The sequence below is a fragment of the Mastigoproctus giganteus genome, chromosome 3 (genome assembly GCF_048544385.1).
Source record: "Mastigoproctus giganteus isolate SK-2022 chromosome 3, ASM4854438v1, whole genome shotgun sequence".
Taxonomy (NCBI): Eukaryota; Metazoa; Arthropoda; class Arachnida; order Uropygi; family Thelyphonidae; genus Mastigoproctus; species Mastigoproctus giganteus.
The window spans coordinates 224,735,864-224,756,802 of record NC_143577.1 but is presented as its reverse complement, the minus strand read 5'-3'; the positions used below and the strand labels follow the sequence as shown (position 1 = coordinate 224,756,802).

Sequence of the window (20,939 nt, the reverse complement as noted above, 5' to 3'; positions counted from 1 at the left end):
TCGAAGTCTTTCTTCATAAGGACACCCTTTTGCCGATCTCACCAGGCGAGTTACCTGTCTTTGCACCCTTTCAAGAAGCTCGATGTCTTTCTTTAGGTGTGGTCACCATACTTGAACACAGTATTCCAAGTGTGGTCTAACAAAAGCCTTATATAATGGGATTATTACGTCCCTATCTCTACTTGCAAAAGTTCGATAGATCATCAATAGAACACCATGGGCCTTCCTTGCAACCTGTTTACAATGCTCAGAGAATTTCATGTTTGACTGTATCGTAACACCCAAGTCCTTTTCCACCAAGTGAATAAGTTATTTTGGGATTACTGTTTCCCAGGTGTAATACCTTACACTTTGTTGGATTAAAGCATAGCTGCCATTTTTCTGACCATTCCTGAAGTTTCAGCTTGACAGTGATCATTAACTACTCTACCAATTTTAACGTCATCTGCAAATTTAGACATCACTTCCTCTATCCCTTCATCAATGTCGTTTATGAAAATTAAAAACAATAGTGGTCCTAATACTGATCCTTAGGGAACCCCACTCCTTACATCAACCTAATCTGAGGAATAGCTATTGATCACAACCCTCTGCCTCCTGCCCTGAAGCCATCCTGCTATCCATCTAAGGATTTTCCCAGCTTATAAAGCAACTGCTCATGTGGGACTTAGTCAAAAGCTTTGCTGAAATCTAAATAAACAATGTTGAAATTATTCCCTAAATCCAGCTCATAATTGACCCTTTCCAAACAGCAAACCAGATTTGTTAAACATGATTTTCCCTACCACTGAAGTCAGACCGACAGGTCAATAATTTCCTACTTCACTCTTAAAACCACCCTTATGTATGGGAGATACGTTGGCACTTTTCCAATCCAACGAAATCTCCCCAGAGTCTAGTGATGCTCGCATAATTAGCCTCAATGGTTCAATGCACTCACTTGCCGCCTCCCTTAAGATTATAGGATATATTCCATAAACTCCAGAAGCCTTACTGGCCTGTAGGCTCGAAAGTTTTTTTATTAAATAATCTTGCAAAATTTCAATATTATTAATTACATATTTTTCAACTTCGCTCGCACAATTTCCAATTGCCACAAAAGGTTTTTCATTTGTAAATACCAATGCAAAATAACTGTCGAGTTCATCTGCAATGGCAGCTGGTGTATTTAATACTATCCCCTTTCCCTTATGTAAAGGTCCAATCTTGTCCTGCTCTTCTTAGCATTCATATATGTGAAGAATTCCCCCCCCCCCTTTGCTAGCAATTTCTCGTAAACTGCCTTTGCCTGTCGACCCTTTTCTGTGGCTCTATTACAGATCATCTTGTAACTGTTAGAGGCTTCAGTACTTTTTATTGCTCTGTAACTTTTCCATGCCACCTTTTTCTGCTCAAGTAACGTGGCAAATACGCATTCAAGGCGTCTATGATTAATGTTTTAAAAGCATACCACAGTTCAATTGAGAACTGTGGTATGCTTTTAAGGCATCGTAATTTCCTTTTCTGAAATTATAACCCATTCCTTTGCCTTTTACTACTGCTACCTTTCTCTCTCTCTCTCTCTTCATCATCCACTGTAGAACTCTGTGATCACTTCCTGCTACTGGTTCCTCTACTGTTGGCCCTGTTGTGTCATCTGATTCATGGGTGGTGGTGATGAGGTCTAGGATATTCTTTTCTCTAGTACTTTCCCTGATATGTTGATACAAATAACAGTCATCTAGTTGATTTAAAAATTTTGTTCCCCATGTTGAGTTTCCTTCCCACTTTCTCCAATCAATTAGAGGCAAATTGAAATCACCCATAATAAGACATTGACGCTTACTTGCCCATTCCATTTGCATGTAGAGGCTTTCAACATAATCTTCACGATCACCTGGTCTGTAGATTACTGCTACTCGCATTATGCCTTTGTTTCCAACTATCTCACACCATACAGATTCTATACTAGCATGTGAAACGTCTGAATCCGGGAAAGCTATCATCACACACAGGCTGCTTCTGATAAGAAGCATTGCTCCACCACCCCTTCTATCTACCCTATCCTTCCTAAATACATTATACAAGCCGTACTGAAACTCATCATCCCCTATTTCCAGGTGGCACCACGTTTCCGTAAGCCCTATTATGTCCGCGTTACTTGTTTTAACCAGCAGTTCGAATTCGCTTATTTTATTGACGACACTTCTAACATTACTATATAAACAATCAAGACTTACTGTTCTTGTATATTTAACAACCCTAACACACCCCTTGAAGTTTTTAGGCTCTCTTCCCTGGCATTAGCTACCGGCTCACTTGAAATATTTCTGCCCCCAGAACATCTAAATAATATGTCCAGTTGGGGAAACAGATAAGAACTCTTGAGGTATGTGCAAGAGTTACTTTGACCAATATTACCCACATCCCCCCCCCCTAACTAGCAGTTTCCCTGAATGTTTAAGGTATCCTCAATAATACTGGCAAAAACTTTTGCACCACCTTTGTTTAAGTGTATACCTTCTCTACAAAACAAATTCCTTCTACCTACAAGTGTGGGCCAAGCTGATAGAAATTTCCCCCCAAAAGCCTTGCAGAGTCCTTCACGTCTTGAGTAACTGTTAACTGTTCTGCAATTAGTTGGGTCATCTGACAGTCTTAGCGTACGATCTAAATTTTTTCAGCATTCTCATATGTCGTTGAAGCTGGCATTCTTCTTGTCATTGTGGACATCTCCAAATCTTACAAATTATCAAAAATATTTTGTAAGTAAATATGCAGATGTTACTGACTCAAACCAGCAAGCCAACAATCTCTTTACAAATGGATTCTGGCTCAAAACTGATTCTTGATATGTTCTTATCTGGAAAATGTGTTACACTTCTACTACTTATAGCCATGAGAACTTTGAGTCATGTGCGAGGCTTTTTAAAGGTGCTCTCAACTTCCTTCCATATGCCTTGAATTAATCTGCATGAATGGTAAATACTCTTCCACATAGGAACCAGCTGGTTAATTCCTTAAAGAGATAATATTCTTTGTAGGAAGGGACCAACCAGATCTCCATTAGGGAGACAAAAACAGAGGATACTGATCTCCTCCCAGAACTGAGATTTACTTATTTAGAGGAGTTGTGTGTATATATTACCACAAGGCCTTATATATAGCATTGGAGTTTGGTGTGAAAGTTATCGTTCATTTAAGTTTGGGTTTACATCCTGCAGAAGACTGGTGGAATTGTTAAAGGTCTCTTTAATCTAGTTAGCTGATTATAGGTGGAAGGATTATGGTTTTCAGTTAGCACAACATATAACCTAGCTCCTCCCAGAACTGAGATTTACTTATTTAGAGGAGTTGTGTGTATATATTACCACAAGGCCTTATATATAGCATTGGAGTTTGGTGTGAAAGTTATCGTTCATTTAAGTTTGAGTTTACATCCTGCAGAAGACTGGTGGAATTGTTAAAGGTCTCTTTAATCTAGTTAGCTGATTATAGGTGGAAGGATTATGGTTTTCAGTTAGCACAACATATAACCTAGCCTGTGAACACATTTGTACAGATGAAATACACAAACTAGAAGTTTTTTTATGTAATAACTATACAAACTGTGACAATGAACAAAATAGCTGATGCCCAAAAAAAAAAAAAAAAAAATCTCCAGTTAACCAAACATGGCATATCCTACGTCAATAAAGTATAATTATAATCCATTTTGTAAAAAGAGAAGAAATAATGTCATTAATAATGTACATCAGTATCAACAAAAAACCTGTCCATCCCCTCTAATAATTTAATTCTTCCTTAAATTTATTCAAATTTCCATATATCTATGTTGTTGTTGTTATTAATTATTTGGTTTTTAGGAGCATTAGCAACTAAGACCATATTGCTGCGGGAATATGCGGTGGTCATTCCCTAACCTTTCCGCATCCTCTGTATTTGGTGGCGACGGGCTCGAACCCCGGTCTAATCAAGAAGCGTGTGCTACACACTGCTGCTCCTTTCCACCTGGCTACGGGGCCGCCGACCATACATCTATCCTGCAAACATCCTTCCCCAATTTGAATTTAAGGCCCCCTCCATTTAATCTGAGAGAGGAAGAATGCTATTAGTATTGAACTTACTCAATCTATTGAAAGCCTTAAAGACCTCAATCAGATCTTGCAGGTGCCTAGTCTCCAGATGCTGCCATTTGCAGACCTGAAAAGGGGTGCTCTTGGCAATAGCACTCCTTTTGTTCCCCTCACTAATCTTACTGCCCTTATCAGCACCTATTACAACAGATCCAAATCTGTATTTAGTACTCAAGATATGGCCTAACCGTTGCCTTATACAGTGGAATAATTACCTCCTTATCTCTGATAGCAAAATTTCTAAATATCATTGACAAACAGATGTGTGGAAATTTGTCTTTAGCCAGTGGGTGGTTGATAGTTGGAACAAACTTCCATCTGCTGTAGTGGAAGTAGACAACTTAAATTAGTTCAAGGCAGAACTAGGCAAGCATTTGGAGTAAAAGAATGGGTGAAATGGGAAGGATTTTTTTTTTTTTTTTTTTTTTGACTGATGCTATATAAGCTTGCTTTCTTGCATCATATGCCTCTACTAATGCTAAAATCCTCATTAGCTGTCCTAGCAGCCTATCTACACTGCTCAGAGAACTTTGTGTCTGACTGCACATTTACTCCCCAGATCTTTTTCTTTCTCTACTATCTTGAATGTGGTACCACACAGTTGCTATGTTATTCTGGGATTACTGCTTCCCAGATGCAACATCTTGATTTGTCAATGTTGAACAAATTTATCAATTGCCACTTCTCAGTCCAGTTGCCTAATTTTTATAAAATTTATTGCAGTATACCCTGATTACTGTCATTAACCATCCTGGCAACATTCAAATCATCTGAAAGTTTAGACATTGAGATATTAACAAAGTACTTTATTTTGTAGCATATAACAGTAATATTTTAGCACTTGTATCATGGTTGATGGCATAATTTCTTCACTGTTTACTGAGTGCAATCGACAAGGCTGTATTAAACTACAATGTCCACGTAGAACATTTATTCCAGATATTAAAACAGTTGCTTTCGTAAAGGTGACTACAGGGGTCTCAGAATTTTTTAATATAGAATGGGATCAACTGATGATATTACCAACGTTGAATTATAAATGGGAAGCATTCAGGGACTTAATCTTGGAGGCTACTAGGCTTTTCATTCCAACTAAGACATACTGTTCAAGGTACAGGCTTAAATGGATGTCAGATGAATTAATGAGGCTCATGGCAGAGAAGAAAAATTAGCATTAGTAGAGGCATATGATGCAAGAAAGCAAGTTATGCAGCATCAGCCCAAAAAAAACACTCTGATTTCACCCCTCTGTTCATTCCAAATACCCGTCCAGATCAGCCTTAAATTTATTTAGGCTATCAACTTCCACAACAAAAGATGGCAGTCTATTCCACCAATCAACTACCCACTGGCTAAAGGCAAACTTCTGCACACCTATCCTACAACTATCTTTGCTCAATTTGAATTTATGCCCTCTCAGGCAATTATTCTGAACAAGAGGAAGAATCCCATTAGCATTGAGCATGCTCAAACCGTTCAAGGCTTTATACACCGCAATCAGATCACCTCACAGATGCCTAGTCTCCAAGCACTGTAATCTGCAAAACTTAAGCCTTTCTTCGTAAGAGCAACCCTTTATTCCATTCACTAATCTTGTTGCCCTTCTCTATACTCATTCCAACAGCTCTACATCCTTAAAATGAGGCCTCCAGACTCAAGGTGTGGCCCAACCATTGCCTTATACAAGGGGATAATCACCTTATCCCTGCTAGAAAAATTCCTGTATATCATTGACAAGACACCATGAGCTACTCTTGCAGACAGTCTGTACAGCTCAGAAAACTTCATATCTGCCCACACAATTACCCCATGTCCTTTTCATTCTCTACCACTATCAGTGTAGTACCACAGAGTTGATACATTACTCTGGGGTTACTGCTTCAAATATGTAGTACTTCAATACCTTTGTCAATGTTAAACTTCATTTGCCACCTCTCAGCCCATCTGCTCAACTTTTCTAGATCCTGTTGCAGTAGCACACTGTCATTAACAACCCTGCCAACCTTCGTATCATCTGCAAACTTGGACATTAAGCCTGATATACCATCATCAATATCATTTCTAAATACAGAAAACAACAATGGATCCAACACTGAACCCTGAGGGACTCCAGTAATAATATTAGTCCACGAAGAGCAGTGTTCATTGATTATCACTCTGTCTTCTTGCACTCTGTATAGTTGGATCAACTGATAATGTTACCAACAGCAAATTCTAAGTGTGAAGCATTCAACGAATTAAAATGTTGAAGCTACTAAATGTTTCATACCTATTAAGAGATATTGTTCAAGGTTTAGGCCTAAATGGTTGTCAAATGAAGTAATGAGACTCGTGGTAGAGAAGAAAAATGCACGGGATGCATATAAATTATCAGGCGACACAGAAGCCTATGTCAGATATAAGCTAGTCTGTAATCAAGTCACAAAGGAGGTTAGGCAGGTGAAGGCAGATTACAAGACATCTTTGGCAAAGGATGCTAAGAAAAACAGGAAGCATTTCTTTACTGATGTAAACTCTAAAAGGAAGGGGATGAATCTGATTGGTCCACTTGACATCGATGGTTCGACTGTTGATGATCCTGCTCAGATAGCAAACAACCTGAATGAGTATTTTGCATCTACATTCACACATGGAGTTATTAAGGATTGAAAATGGCAGAAGGTTATCAAATTGTAGTAGGGTGCTTAATGATTTTATAATAACTGAGGAAAGTGGAGGAGAAATTGTTGAAGTTAAATATAAGAAAGGCACCTGGGGTGGATGGGATCTATCCAGTTATATTTAAGGAGGCAGCAAAGGAAGTAAGCAAACTGTTAGCCATAATTATGAGAGCATCCTTGGACTCAAGGGAGGTCCCCATGGACTGGAATGTGCAAATGTATCCCCAATTCACAAAGGGGGATCAAAAGGTGACACGAGTAATTACAGACCAGTTAGTTTAACTTCTGTTCCGGGTAAAATAATGGAGTCACTGGTTAAAGATGCATTTGAGGATCACCTAGACAAGACTGCAGCAATAATTCAGACACAGCATGGGTTTGTTAAGGGAAAGTCTTGTCTGACAAATTTGATTGGTTATTATGATGCAGTTACAAAGGAAATGAATGCAAAAAATAATTTTGATATCATATACTTGGATTTCAGGAAAGCTTTTGACACTGTTGTGCATGGAAGACTACTGTACAAATTGGAGCAGAATGGTATTAAAGGTAAGTTGCTACAATGGATAAAAGGATGGTTAAGTGGGAGAAGACAGAGGGTCGTAATCAATGGGTGCTGCTCTTCGTGGACTAATGTTATTAGTGGAGTCCCACAGGGTTCAGTGTCGGGTCCACTGTTTTGAATATTTATCAATGATATTGATGAAGGTATATCAGGCTTAGTGTCGAAGTTTGCAGATGATACAAAGTTGGCAGGGTTGTTAATGACAGTAATGGCAGTGTGCTACTGCAACAGGATTTAGAAAATTTGGGAAGATGGGCTGAGAAGTGACAACTGAAGTTTAACATTGACAAATGCAAAGTACTGCATATGGGTAGAAGTAACCCCAGAGGAACGTACCAACTGTGTGGTACTACACTTAGGATGGTAGAAAAAGACCTGGGAGTAATTGTGCAGTCAGATATGAGGTTTTCTGAGTAATGCATACAGGCTGCCAGAGCAGGTCATGGAGTTTTATCAATGATATATAGGAATTTTGCTAGCAGGGAAAAGGTTAGGCCATGCCTTGAGTACTACGTACAGATCTGGAGGCTTCATTTTAGGAAGGATATAGATTTGCTTGAGTGTGTACAGATAAGGGAAACAAGATTGGTGAGGGGAATTAAGGGATCCTCTTACAAAGAGAAGCTTAAATTCTGCAAATTGCAGCGGGAGGTGATCTGATTGAGGTGTGTAAGGCCTTGAATGGGTTGAACATGCTGAATTCTGATGGGGTTCTTCCACTTGTTCAGATTACGAACTTAAGGTGGCATAAATTCAAATTGAGGAAAAACAGCTATAGAATAGATGTGCGGAAATTTGCCTTTAGCCAGCTGGTGGTTAATTGCTGGAACAAACTTCCATCTGTCGTTGTGGAAGTTGATTGGTTAAATAAATTTAAGGAGTAACTGGACAAACATTTAGAGGGAATGGTTGTGTTTTTTTTTTTTTTTTCGGCTGATGCTACATAAGTTCAGAGTTTTAGTAGTAAACATGGCATGTGATGCTTTCTTGCATCACATTGTCACGATTACAACTACTGCTATACTGAACCATCCCTTTATCCATAGCAGCAATTTGCCACCTGTGCTGCAATGCTCCAATTTGTGCAGCAGCAGTCTTCCATGTGCAACAGTATCAAAAGCATTTCTAAGATCCAAATATATGATATCAAAGTTATTCCCCTCATCCAGTTACTTTGTGACCACATCATATTGTCCAATCAAATTAGTCAAACAAGACTTCAGCTATAACTGAAGTCTTGTCTAGATGATCCTGCAGTGCTTCTTTAATCAATGCCCCCATTAATTTCCCTGGAACAGAAGTTAAACTAACAGGTCTATAATTACTTGTGTTGCCCTTTAATCATCCTCTGTGAATTGGGGTCACATTTGCACATCTCCCGTCCATGGGTGTCTCCTCTGAGTCCAGGGAAACTCTCATAATTATGGCTAAGGGTTTGCTTACTTCCTTTGCTGCCTCATAAACGGATAGATACCATCCACCTCGGGTTCCTTTTTTATTTTTATCTTCAACAATTTCTCCTCCACTTTCTTCTCAGTTATTACAAAATCATCTAGCTCACTGCCAGAGTTTAGTTCACATCTGGCATTTCCCTCCCAGAATAACTCCTTATGTGTGAATGTAGATGCAAAATACTCATATAGTTTGTTAGCCACCTGAGCAGGATCATCAACAGTTGAACCATCAATATCCAGTGGACCAATCTGATTCATCCCCTTCCTTCTACAGTTTACATAGGTAAAGAACTCTTTACCTTTTTCTTTGCATCCTTTGCCAAAGATTTCTCATAATCTGCCTTTGCCTGCCTAACCTCCTTTGTGACAGACCACCTTATATCTATCATAGACTTCCATGTCATACATGAATTTATATGTATCCCATGCATTTTTTTCCCTCTTCCACATGTCTCATTAGTTCATCTGACATCCATTTCGGCCTAAACCTTGAACAATATCCTTTAGTTGGTATGTAAAGCCTAGTAGCTTCCAAGATTAATTCTTTGAATGCTTCCCATTTTGAATTTGCTGTTGGCAACATCTTCAGTTGGTCCCACTGTATAGAATTTAAATACTGTCTCAGACCTCCATAGTCGCCTTTACGAAAGCAAAAACCCTTCCATTGACCTCTAATGGTAGTTACCTCTTTGAGTAAATCCCACTTGAGCACACTGTGATCACTGTCACCTAGTGGTTCCTTTATCTGCAGATTCTTAATGCATGAAGAATCACTACTGATAATCAGATCAAGGGTATTACTCCCTCTAGTTGCCTCCCGAATGTGCTGATGTAGAAAACAATTATCCAATATATCCACAAAAGCCTTGCTAGTTTGTGAGTGACCAACCCACAAATTCTAGTCAATATCTGGGAAATTGAAATCCCCCATTATATGTATGGGATGCATATAAATTATCAGGTGATACAGAACCTATGACAGATATAAGCTTGCCTGTAATCAAGTCACAAAAGGAGGTTAGGCAGGCAAAGGCAGATTACAAGAAATCTTTGGCAAAGAATGCAAAAAAAAAACAGCAAAGAGTTCTTTACTTACGTAAACTCTAGAAGGAAAGGGATGAATCATATTGGACCACTTAACATAGATGGGTTGATTACTAATGATCATGGTCAGGTAGCTGATAAACTGAATGAGTATTATTCAGTGAGTGGAATGCCAGAAGTTTATCAAACTCTAACAGGGAGCTAAGTGATTTTGTAATAACTGAGAGCAAAGTGGAGGAGAAATTGCTGAAGTTAAACATAAAGAAGGCAACTGGGGTGGATGGGATCTATCCAGTTATATTAAAGGAGGCAGCAAAGAAAGTAAGCAAACACTTAGCCATAAATATAAGAGCTTCCTTGGACTCAGGGGAGGGACCCATGGACTGGAGGTGTGCAAATGTATCACCAATTCACAAAGGGGGTTCAAAAGGTGACACAAGTAACCATAGACCTGTTAGTTTAACTTGTGTTCCGGAAAATAATGGAGTCACTGGTTAAAGAAGCATTACATGATCATCTAAACAAGACTGTACTAATAGTTAAGACACAGCATGGGTTTGTTAAAGGGAGCTCTTGTCTGACCAATTTGATTTGATACTATAGTGTGGTCACAAAGGAACGGAATGCCAAAAATAATTTTGATATCATATACTTGGATTTCAGGAAAGCTTTTGAAACTGTTGCATATGGAAGACTGCTATACAAATTGGAGAGGTATGGCATTAAGGGTAAGTTGCTACGATGGATAAAGGGATGGTTGAATGAGAGACGATAGAGAGTGGTAATCAGCGGACACTGCTCTTCATGGACAAATGTTATTAGTGGAGTTCCCCAGGGTGCGGTGTTGGGCCCATTGTTGTTTTGTACATTTATCAATGATATTGATGAAGGTATATCAGGTTTAATGTCCAAGTTTGAAGGGTTGTTAATGGCAGTAAAGACAATATACTACTCCAATTGGATCTAGATAAGCTGGGCAAATGGGCTGAAAAGTGGCAACTGAAGTTTAACATTAACAAATGCAAAGTACTGCATATGGTACTACACTCAGGAAAGTGAAAAACACCTGGGGGTAATTGTGCAGTCAAATATGAAGTTCACTGAGCAGGGACAGCTAGCCAGGAGATTATCCCATTATACAAGGCAATGGTCAAGCTACACCTAGAGTACTGTGTACAGGTCTGGAGGCCTCATTTTAAGAAGGATGTATAGTTGCTAGAACGAGTGCCAAGAAGGGCAACAAGATAGATGAGGGGAAGAAAGGGGTGCTCTTACCAAGAAAGGCTAAGTTCTGCAAATTGCAGCCCCTGGAGAGTAGGCACCTGCGAGGTGATCTGATTGAAGTGTATAAGGCCTTGAATGGGTTGAGCAAGCTGAATGCTGATGGGATTCTTTCTCTTGCTCAGATTAAGAACCTGAGGGGGCATAGATTCAAATTGAGGAAAGACAGTTGTAGAACAGATGTACAGAAATTTGCCTTTAGCCAGCAGGTGGTTAATTGGTGGAACAGTCTTCCATCTTTTGTTGTGGAAGTTGATAGCTTAAATAAATTTAAGGCTGAAATGGGAGGGGTTTTTTTTTTTTTTTTGGGGTGATGCTGCATAAGCTTGCTGCTTTCTTGCATCGTATACCTCTACTAATGCTAGTTTATAATTAATAAATGATCATTTAAAATCTTACCGATTCCTGTCTGCATGAAAGAAATTAAGGTTTCTTGCAGCATGTAGTTAGTTCTTTTAAAAATATGTAAAATAATGTAATTTATCATTACAACTACAGAAGAAAGGGAAATGTACATTGGAGCGAATAGTTAAAATGCTCAATTTTTTGTTCAATTTGTTCAAAATTTTTAAATTCATACCTGCAGTCAGGATTCCTTTAACACTCTGTGACCAACTATACCTCCATACTATCTGTTCAACAGCTAAAAATAAAAACTGCAAGTAAGTTATCAAAGTCAGTACATATAGACTATGAATTAATAATTTTAAAAACATTAATATTTCTTAAGTTTTATAGGAATTAAAAATTGAAGAGATAATGCATTACATTGATTTTGCAATGAATTGGATTAAAGGATTTGTACATTACATTTGTTGAGATTAATTCTGGCTTTTTTTTTTTTTTTAAATAACTTAAGGATGTGTTTGAAATGAGCGATTCATTTGTATTTAATATTTTACCTTGAAAAAGTTTCACATCAAAGCATTCACTGTAATTCCCTATCATATCACTGCTTCTGTGAGAAAATTGGTTTTGACTTGCATTATTTCGATTTATGGCACGTTTTCCAGAAATTAAACCACCAACTGAAATCTGTACACCCAAAGGCATTAATATTATTGTTTTGTTTTGTTTTTTTATTTTAAATTAACCTCATTTTCTTTAATTGATCAACAATAATCATTCATATCTTTAATTTGGTGATAAAATATTCTGGAAAATCAAATACAGTCAAAGATATTTTGGAATGGTATGGAAAATTTCAACAGTTAGTGCTAAGATTATAAGTTTGATATTCGTTTAATTCAGACATATGCAATATTATATTAAAAAAAACAAGGAAGAAAAAAAACAGTTGTAGGGTTTTAGGAGCATCAACGACTTAGACTAAGGGTGGGCAACCTCTGGCCTGTGATCAATTTCAAAATATATATATAAAAAAAAACTCACAGAAGAATATATATCAGGAAATTGTTTATTGTAATTTTTATTATATTTGCTGTTATTAAATTGTTTTTATCATTTTGATTGTGTGATGTCTATGAATCATTTGAATGCTATATGTCATGACTCGAGTAAGCAGCAGTGTTGCTAAAAGGTAAACAAGCATAGCTTCTGACAACACTGGTAAGCAGGCATAGCACGTAGTCAGTAGTGGTTCCCAGACTCTCAGCTCTACAGAATGTGATTGCAGTGCAAGTGTATCATGCATTTCAACAGCAAATGTCAGTGAATAATCAACAGATAAAAGTAAATAATTTGGAGAGGATTTACAATTTTATTTTTATGAAGGTATTTATTGAAACCTATCGCAATACATAATTGAATTTGTATTTTGTTTTCCTTATTAAGAAAATTAATTATATGTACGAGTATGTATAAATATTACAATAAATAACATAAAACTGTTTATGAAAATTTTTAAATTATATACTATTTTAATAATCCTAAAAATCATGGAAAGCTAAAAAAAATTTGGCCCGCATGTACCGACATTTTATTTGGCCTGCCTTTTCAAAAGGTTGCTTTTTTGTTTGTTATTTGGTTTTTAGGAGCATTATCAACTAAGGCCATATTGCTCCGGGGATATGCTGTGGTCACTCCCTGACCTTTCCGGATCCTCCGTATTTGGTGGTCACAGGCTCGAACCCCAGTCTGATCAAGAAGCATGTGCTATGCACTGCTGCTCCTGCCCACCTGGCTACGGAGGCACCTCAAAAGGTTGCCCGACTTAGACCATATTATGCCACACATATCACGTTTGTAAATTGCATTTGTTCTGTGATTGATTTGCTGTTTGCTGGACAAAACATCCTGAGTTTCCAGAAGGAAAAACAATGCTACCCTTGTCTAAGACCGACTAACTCAGACACTACATTGTGAAAAAGGCCTATAAAAATTCCTTACATCATTGACAGGATTCAAACTCGGGTAATAAGCAATTTCTATATAATCTTGCCATCTCATTATCACTTAAAATGGTTTCCTTCCTCTAGTTGCCAACTTTAAAGGATAACTATTAAAAGATTTTTTTTAATAACTATTTATTTTTCTGCTGCTAGAATGCATATATGAACTTTAAAAGATGTTATTTTAAGATATTTATATTATTCTTAAAAAAAAAAAAAATATATATATATATATATATACTGTATATGACTATACCTGTCATTACTAAGTCACCACATTCCTTGTCATGAGATATGGCCTGAAGAACATCCTCCATATCTCTATGATAGCCATCTTTATTCCATATCATAAGCAAGTTGTGTTGAACTCTTCTCGGTAAAAGGTTCAAGTGATGTAAACGTGTATTGACACTGTAGTCTTGCTAGTCACAAATAAAGAATAATTTAATTTAAAAAAAGTAAGTGCATTTCTTTTTAACAATTGTTATTTGTGAAACCAATTCAAAAAATATATGAAAAACTAAATTCTCATGGTTACAAGAGAGAGATAGAAAGATTTTCTTTACTTATAATAATCTGCTAAAAAGTCAATAAAAGAAAAATAGTTACCCTAACTTTTCCTGCAGGAATCTACAACTGACATTCTTTTGGTCTTGGAGACTGAGGATGCTTTCATGCTTCCACTCCTTGGAAATTTCCTACACTGATATTATTGCATAGTGCTGTTTCCAGAAATTCATTTTCCATGATTAGTAGGACTGTTCAGAAACCCAAAAAATTGTCTCTCCTTTGTCTTCCTTCTTGAAACTTTCTTGGCCATTCTGAGTCAACAGTTTTTCATTAGTAACCTCTCTCATGTATACAGCAACACTGTATTACAAATTTTTTTTGGTTCTTCTCATTTATCAGTTAAAAATTGAATGCTGATACATTTTGATACACCATCTATGATGTTAAATTATGCAACCATTACAAAATAAAAAGAAACAAAAATCAGGTTTTAAATTTCAAAAGATAAAAAAATAGATTCCACATGTATTTGAAAGTGAAATGGTTTACTGATTGCTACCAAGAGGTGTAAAAGATTTCCTACACAAAGGCAAGTTCAACTAACTACTGATACCAACATTCAACTACCACCTAACTGATGTTAACATTTTGTATCCACTTTGGGATTTTTCTCAAGACAAATCAAACCATTTAATTTGCAAAAAACATGTGGAGTCTGTGGTTTTGCCTTTTGAAATTTAATTATTAATTTCTGTGTAATGCCTTTCACATAATAGCCCTTGTTATGAACTAGATTGTTTGTTGAAGTATGTTTTAAATGAACAACCCTTGTAATTTTCTAAATAACATAAGCAGTCACACTCAAATAGGCAGTCCAATATTTGTAGTGTAACAATTAAAAGCAGACTAATTTGGACAAAAAATCACAGAGTGCAAGGAAACCCTATTATATTTCGAAAATTATTCCTGTTCCACCTTTTTGTTTTTTTGCACAGAACCATTGCATCATTTGCCTAAAATGGTAATGAATAAGTAAATAAATCTAGTCAGAATAATTCTTTTGTTAACATACTTGCATATATTATTGGATATGACTTAGATTCCTTCATACTGTCAGACTTCAGCAGCATGCCTGGCATACAATGTTACAGTCATTTCCTTGTACACAATATAAATATATTTATAGGCAAACAACATGTGTGAAAATAACAGAAATGTTCTGGTTTATGTAAAGGAGAAAATCTTAATTACTTTATCGAAATATTAAAATTCATAAAACAGTAATCAGTTAATTACAGCTCACTAGTTTTTCCCAACATAATCAAGACCCTATAATACAACAATTTCAGTTAATCATAGCCTTCCAATATTTTAACTAACAAGATATGAAAAGAATGTAAATTCATTACTCATTATTAATGATTAGTATAAAACAGAGCTACAATGCTCAATACATTCTACGTTGATGTTGTATTTCAATATATATAGAAGAATAAGAGAAATTTACCTCATTAGGAAGTTTTCTATGTACCATATTGAGGTAAATTTCTCTTATTCATTATTAATATTCATCATCTATAATATGCTATAATTCCCTTAAAAAATTAATGAGATTGTTTTTAAGCTTTTGGTCCTTGAGGTTGTCACAGACATTCTCTCAGATATGCCAGACCAGCTGTACTTGCTACCTGTGAGTCTAAAACGCTGATGGAACTGATATTCGGGTGACACTAAAGTCAAGTGGACCCAATTTCGGCGAAGTCCGGACGGTCTGTAACAGCCAAATCCTCTGCTTGCACCTTCACGATGGTGGGACTGTTAGTAATCCTGGGTATAACCTCCATGCACAAGTACATGGTGGGTGACCATTCAGGTGTGAACCAACGTAAGCAGGGGTCGAGGTGTGGCGGCCACACCACATGGAGGAACGCCGCCCCTCTATGTTACCAGGCAGTACTAGGTGGTAGATGACTCATCAACCGCTACAATACCACCACTTTGCTTATTGGAGGCTTGAAGTGGTGGAACCCATGTTTAGTCTCTAGAGCTAAGTTCCGGTCAACCCTTCCCCATCTCTTCCATCATGCAGTATGATTAATGACTTTTGAGGTTATGATGAACATCATGGCGAGATCCAATATTCCTTACATTTCGAGGGTACAGCTCTAAAACGGTGTTCGCAGGCCGGCCGCTAGTTAGTACACCGGACCGAACCTATTGGTAACTCTCTAGGAGGCTTCCGGATCAGCTAGTGTATAATCTTGCTACCTCTACTCTGCCAGATAGTGACTGGAGGGAGTCTAAGTAGTGTGTATGTGGGGGGCATTGTCGAGGCCACGTTATGTCAAGGATCTGGGTATATTCTTACCATGTGTACGCCATATCCAAAAATTTCATTACTTCATACAGCATGTCCCACCCACTTATTCTTACTATTGAATACACCATGAATTGTCAAACTAATAGAGCAAGCTTATCTGCGAAAATATCTAAACCTCCCAAGAACTTCCTAATTCATTTCACGAATATACGTGGTCTCAATTCTAATCTCAACGATGTCCATTTCCACTTGCAGTCTGCCAAACCCCATGTACTTTTTCTGACAGAATCTCAGTTATCAGTTGATTCAACTACTGCTCATCTCAGATACCCAAATTATTCTATGTATGATTCCTTTCGCCTCAAAGGTGGTACTTGTGCATATGTCCGTTCTGATATTCCCTGTCAGAGACTTGGCAATTTGGAATCTCCTCTCTTTGATCTTCTCTGACTTAAAATCTTCTCTACCTCATTGTGTAAAATTCATCTGTTGTCTCACCGTTCTCCCAACTCCACTAATCACTTGGAGCTCTTTGACTTCCTCTCTTTGCAACTTGACTTTCTCCAGTCCAACTTTCCTAACAGTGAGGTAATTTTCCTTGGTGATTTTAATGTTAACCATTCCAGCTGGCTTCCATTTTCTAATCACACTGACCCAGCAGGTCGAGATGCTGAGGCTTTTGCAATTACATATGACCTAGCACAGATTGTTCATTTACCTACAAGAATACCGGACAATCCTAATCATACAGCCAATACACTTGATTTTTTCTCACAAACAACCCTTTTAAGTACACGGTCGAAGTGAGAGGTCCTTTAGGCACTTCAGACCACAACTTGGTGATTGTCTCTTCTCCAATGGAACCTTTATCTCATGGCTATTCCCAACCTCGTGTTGTTTGGCATTACAAGAATGCAAAATGGGATGACCTGCGAGATTTCTTTTCTTCTTTTCCTTGGTTGGATTACTGTTTCAAAACTTCTGATGACAACATTTGCTCAGATCGTGTCAGTAAAATTATTCTTGCAGGAATGGAATCCTTTATCCCACACTCCACTTTAAAATCTCGTCCTTTATCTAAACCTTGGTTTTCTAATAAATGTGCTGAGGCTGTTCAAGATAAGAATGTTGCATATCGTAATTGGCTTGTTTCTAATTCTTCAGTTTCATTTTCTACCTACACCAAAGCAAGCAACAATTGTAAAGCAGTTATTAATCAGTCCAAACTAGAGTTTGAACAGGCTAAGAGTAGAAAACTTGCTTCTTGCCCTAATGGTAGCCGAGCATTCTGGTCTCTTGCTAAAGCTATTGGCCGCACCTTTTGCCCATCTCTGCTCCCACCTCTGTCCAAACCAGATGGTTCTGTTGTCACTTCAGATAAGGACAAAGCTGACCTGCTAGCATCCAATTTTTCTTCCAGCTCATGTATTAATGATCTTGGAAAAACTCCTCCCACCATTCCCAACACGCTCCATTCAATGCCTCCTGTGGTCTTCCATCAAAAGAATATCAGAAGGATTTTGATGAATCTTGATGCTAAGAAAGCTCCAGGTCCTGATGGTATTTCTCCACTTGTTCTCAAAACCTGTGCTCCTGAACTTACTCCTATTCTTTGCCGCCTTTTTTCACCTTATTCCAAAGGTGTTTTTGTTTCTGCTTGGAAATTTGCTCATATCCAGCCAGTTCCTAAAAAGGGTGACAAATCCATCCCATCCAATTATCGTCCCATTGCAATTACTTCTACTCTTTCTAAAGTAATGGAGAAATCAATTAACCGCCAACTCTTAAACTACCTAGAAACCTGTCTGATCAATGATCGCCAGTATGGATTCCATCAGTGTCGATCCACTGGTGATATTCTGGCTTATGTTACCCATTTATGGACTAATTCAATGGAAAGGTTCGGTGAAACACAAGTAGTTGCTCTTGACATCTCAAAGGCGTTTGATCGTGTTTGGCATAAAGGTCTTCTAAACAATCTTCCATCTTATGGTTTGCCAACTGTGTTTAATAATTGGTTATCCAGTTTTCTCTCTGATCGGTCACATGGGGTAATGGTAGATGGCTCTCTGTCTTCTAACTTCTCCACTAATGCCAGTGTCCCCCAAGGTCCAGTTATTTCCCCCACTCTTTTACTCTTGTATATTAATGACTTTCTTCCATTGACTGGAAATCCTATCCATAGTTTTGCCGATGATAGCACATTGCATTTCACTCTCCATTTTGAGAAATCTTGTCCTGCTCAATCAGCTTCAACTTCTCGAAAATCTGCTACCAATTCCTTCAATGCCAATCTTCAGGTAATTCTCCAGTGGGGCAAAGACAACTTAGTTGATTTCAACCCTTCTAAAACTCAGTCTTGTCTTACATCTCGCAAAAATATTCTTCTGCTCCTATGCTTATCTTTAGTGACACTCCGATTTCTATCCAAAATGATATATCTCTTTTGGGGATTACACTGACTTCTAACCTCTCTTGGCACAAGCACATTACAAATATTGCTTCTTCTGCATCTAAAAAACTTTGTTTTCTCTTTCGCTCTCGGCGTTACTTTTCTTCAAAACAGCTGCTCACTCTGTATAAATTGCAAATCCGCCCTGCCATGGAATATTGTTCCCACATCTGGGGTGGTGCCCCCAAAACCTCTCTCAGGCTTCTTGATTCCATTCAGAAGAGGGCAGTTAGGTTAATTAATGACTCATCTCTAACAGAATCTCTCCACTCGCTATCTCATAGATGTACTGTTTCTGCTGCATGCCACTTCTACAGATACTTCCATGGTCACTGTTCTTCTGAATTGGCTTCTATAATTCCCACTCTCTCTCTCTCTCTCTCTCTCTCTCTCTCTCTCTCTCTCTCTCTCTCTCTTTCAAAGCAGTCCAAACACGTGCAGCCAACATCCATTTACTGTCCAAATTCAAACTCACAGAACCAACTTTTCATCTTCCTCGTTTATTCAATCAACTGCCGTTTTCTGGAACAACCTTCCTTCATACTTATTTCCTGAAAATTACAGTCTACAGAAGTTCAAGTCCAATGTCAACAAATATCTTCTTTCATCTTCTCAACCTCCAACCCAAGCACGGTACTAAGTACTATAGGTTCTAACACCTCTCGTGTTTGGGGTTTACATAAAAAAAAAAAAAAAAAAAAGCAATTCCATATTTAAAAATGTAATTATTTTTTCCATATTCACAGAATTCTTATATGTAGCACATACTAAGTGGGAAGGGGTGTAGATACGAAACCTATATTGTAGTAGTAGTGGCATGTGATACAAGAAAGCAAGTGTATGAGCTTATGTAGCATCAGCCAAAAAAAAAAATCACACCATTCCCTCCAAATGCCTGTCCAGTTTCTCCTTAAAATTATTTAACCTATCAACTTCCACAACGACAGATGGAAGTTTGTTCCAACAATTAACCACCTGCTGGCTAAAGGCAAATTTCCGCACATCATCTATTCTATATCTGTCTTTTCTTAATTTGAATTTATGCCCCCTTAGGTTCGTAATCTGAACAAGTGGAAGGATCCCATCAGAATCCAGCGTGCTCAACCCATTCAAGGCCTTATACACCTCAATCAGATCACCGCGCAGGTGTCTAGTCTCCAGCCACTGCAATTTGCAGAACTTAACACTTTCAATTTCAGTTTCAATTCTGTAAAAAATAACTTACCTTAACTCAGCTTTGTTAAATTTAAGTAATTAGCCTTGCACAATTGCAAATTTTAAACTGTGATTTACATTTACATTAAATAATCTTAAAGAGCTGTCATATATAAGATTAAAAAATCTTTCAGCCTGGACAATTCCCATTAGTGGACTTTCTCTCTGCAATATTAAGTAAATTAAGTTGGAAAAGTTAAAGATAGAGCAACAGTGAGCAGTTTTATGTAGAGCAGAGGATTTTAAGTAGTCATAAGCTGGAGTGCTACAACACATAAAAATCACAAAAAACCCCCCCAAAAAATCAGCAAGTACACCGGTGTTCAAAAGAAAGTGCATCACCTAGGAATTTCACATTTCTAACTTTTTTTTTGCGATGGTATGTTACATTAATGACTAGCATCACAAATAGAAATATAAACAAAGATATTTATTAATAGTTAAGGAAAAGCTAAGTAATTAGCATTAGTAGAGGCATATGATACAAGAAAGCAAGCTTATGCAGCATCAGCCAAAAAAAAAAAAAAAAAAAAAACCTTCCACTTCACCCCTCTGTTCGTTCAAAATACCTGTCCAACTGAGCCTTAAATTTATTTACGCTATCAACTTCCACAACAAGGTATGGAAGTCTGTTCCACCAACCAACTACCCGCTGGCTAAAGGCAAATTTCTGCATATCTATCCTACATCTGTCTTTCCTCAATTTGAATTTATGCCCTCTCAGGTGATTATTCTGAGCAAGAGGCAGAATCCCATCAGCATTGAGCATGCTCAAACCATTCAAGGCTTTATACACCTCTATCAGATCACCTCGCTGGTGCCTAGTCTCCAGACACTGTAATTTGCAAAACTTAAGCCTTTCTTCGTAAGAGCAACAATTTGTTCCATTCACTAACCTTGTTGCCCTTCTCTGTACTCGTTCCAGCAGCTCTACATCCTTCTTGAAATGAGGCCTCCAGACCTGTATACAGT

The 20,939-nt window shown here is 37.6% G+C and overlaps 1 protein-coding gene across 3 annotated transcripts in view; it reads right to left on the bottom strand.

The window, feature by feature from the left end:
- LOC150088790 (phosphatidate cytidylyltransferase, mitochondrial) overlaps nt 1-20,939 on the bottom strand; it is a 79,159-nt gene that overhangs the window by 11,770 nt on the left and 46,450 nt on the right. For all 3 annotated transcript variants that reach the window (XM_090370900.1, XM_090370902.1, XM_090370901.1), the window contains 2 exons: nt 13,727-13,892; nt 11,700-11,762 (listed from right to left, as the gene is read on the bottom strand). In XM_090370900.1, coding sequence (XP_090227026.1) covers nt 11,700-11,762; nt 13,727-13,892 — 229 coding nt within the window. The remainder of the gene's footprint in view (nt 1-11,699; nt 11,763-13,726; nt 13,893-20,939) is intronic.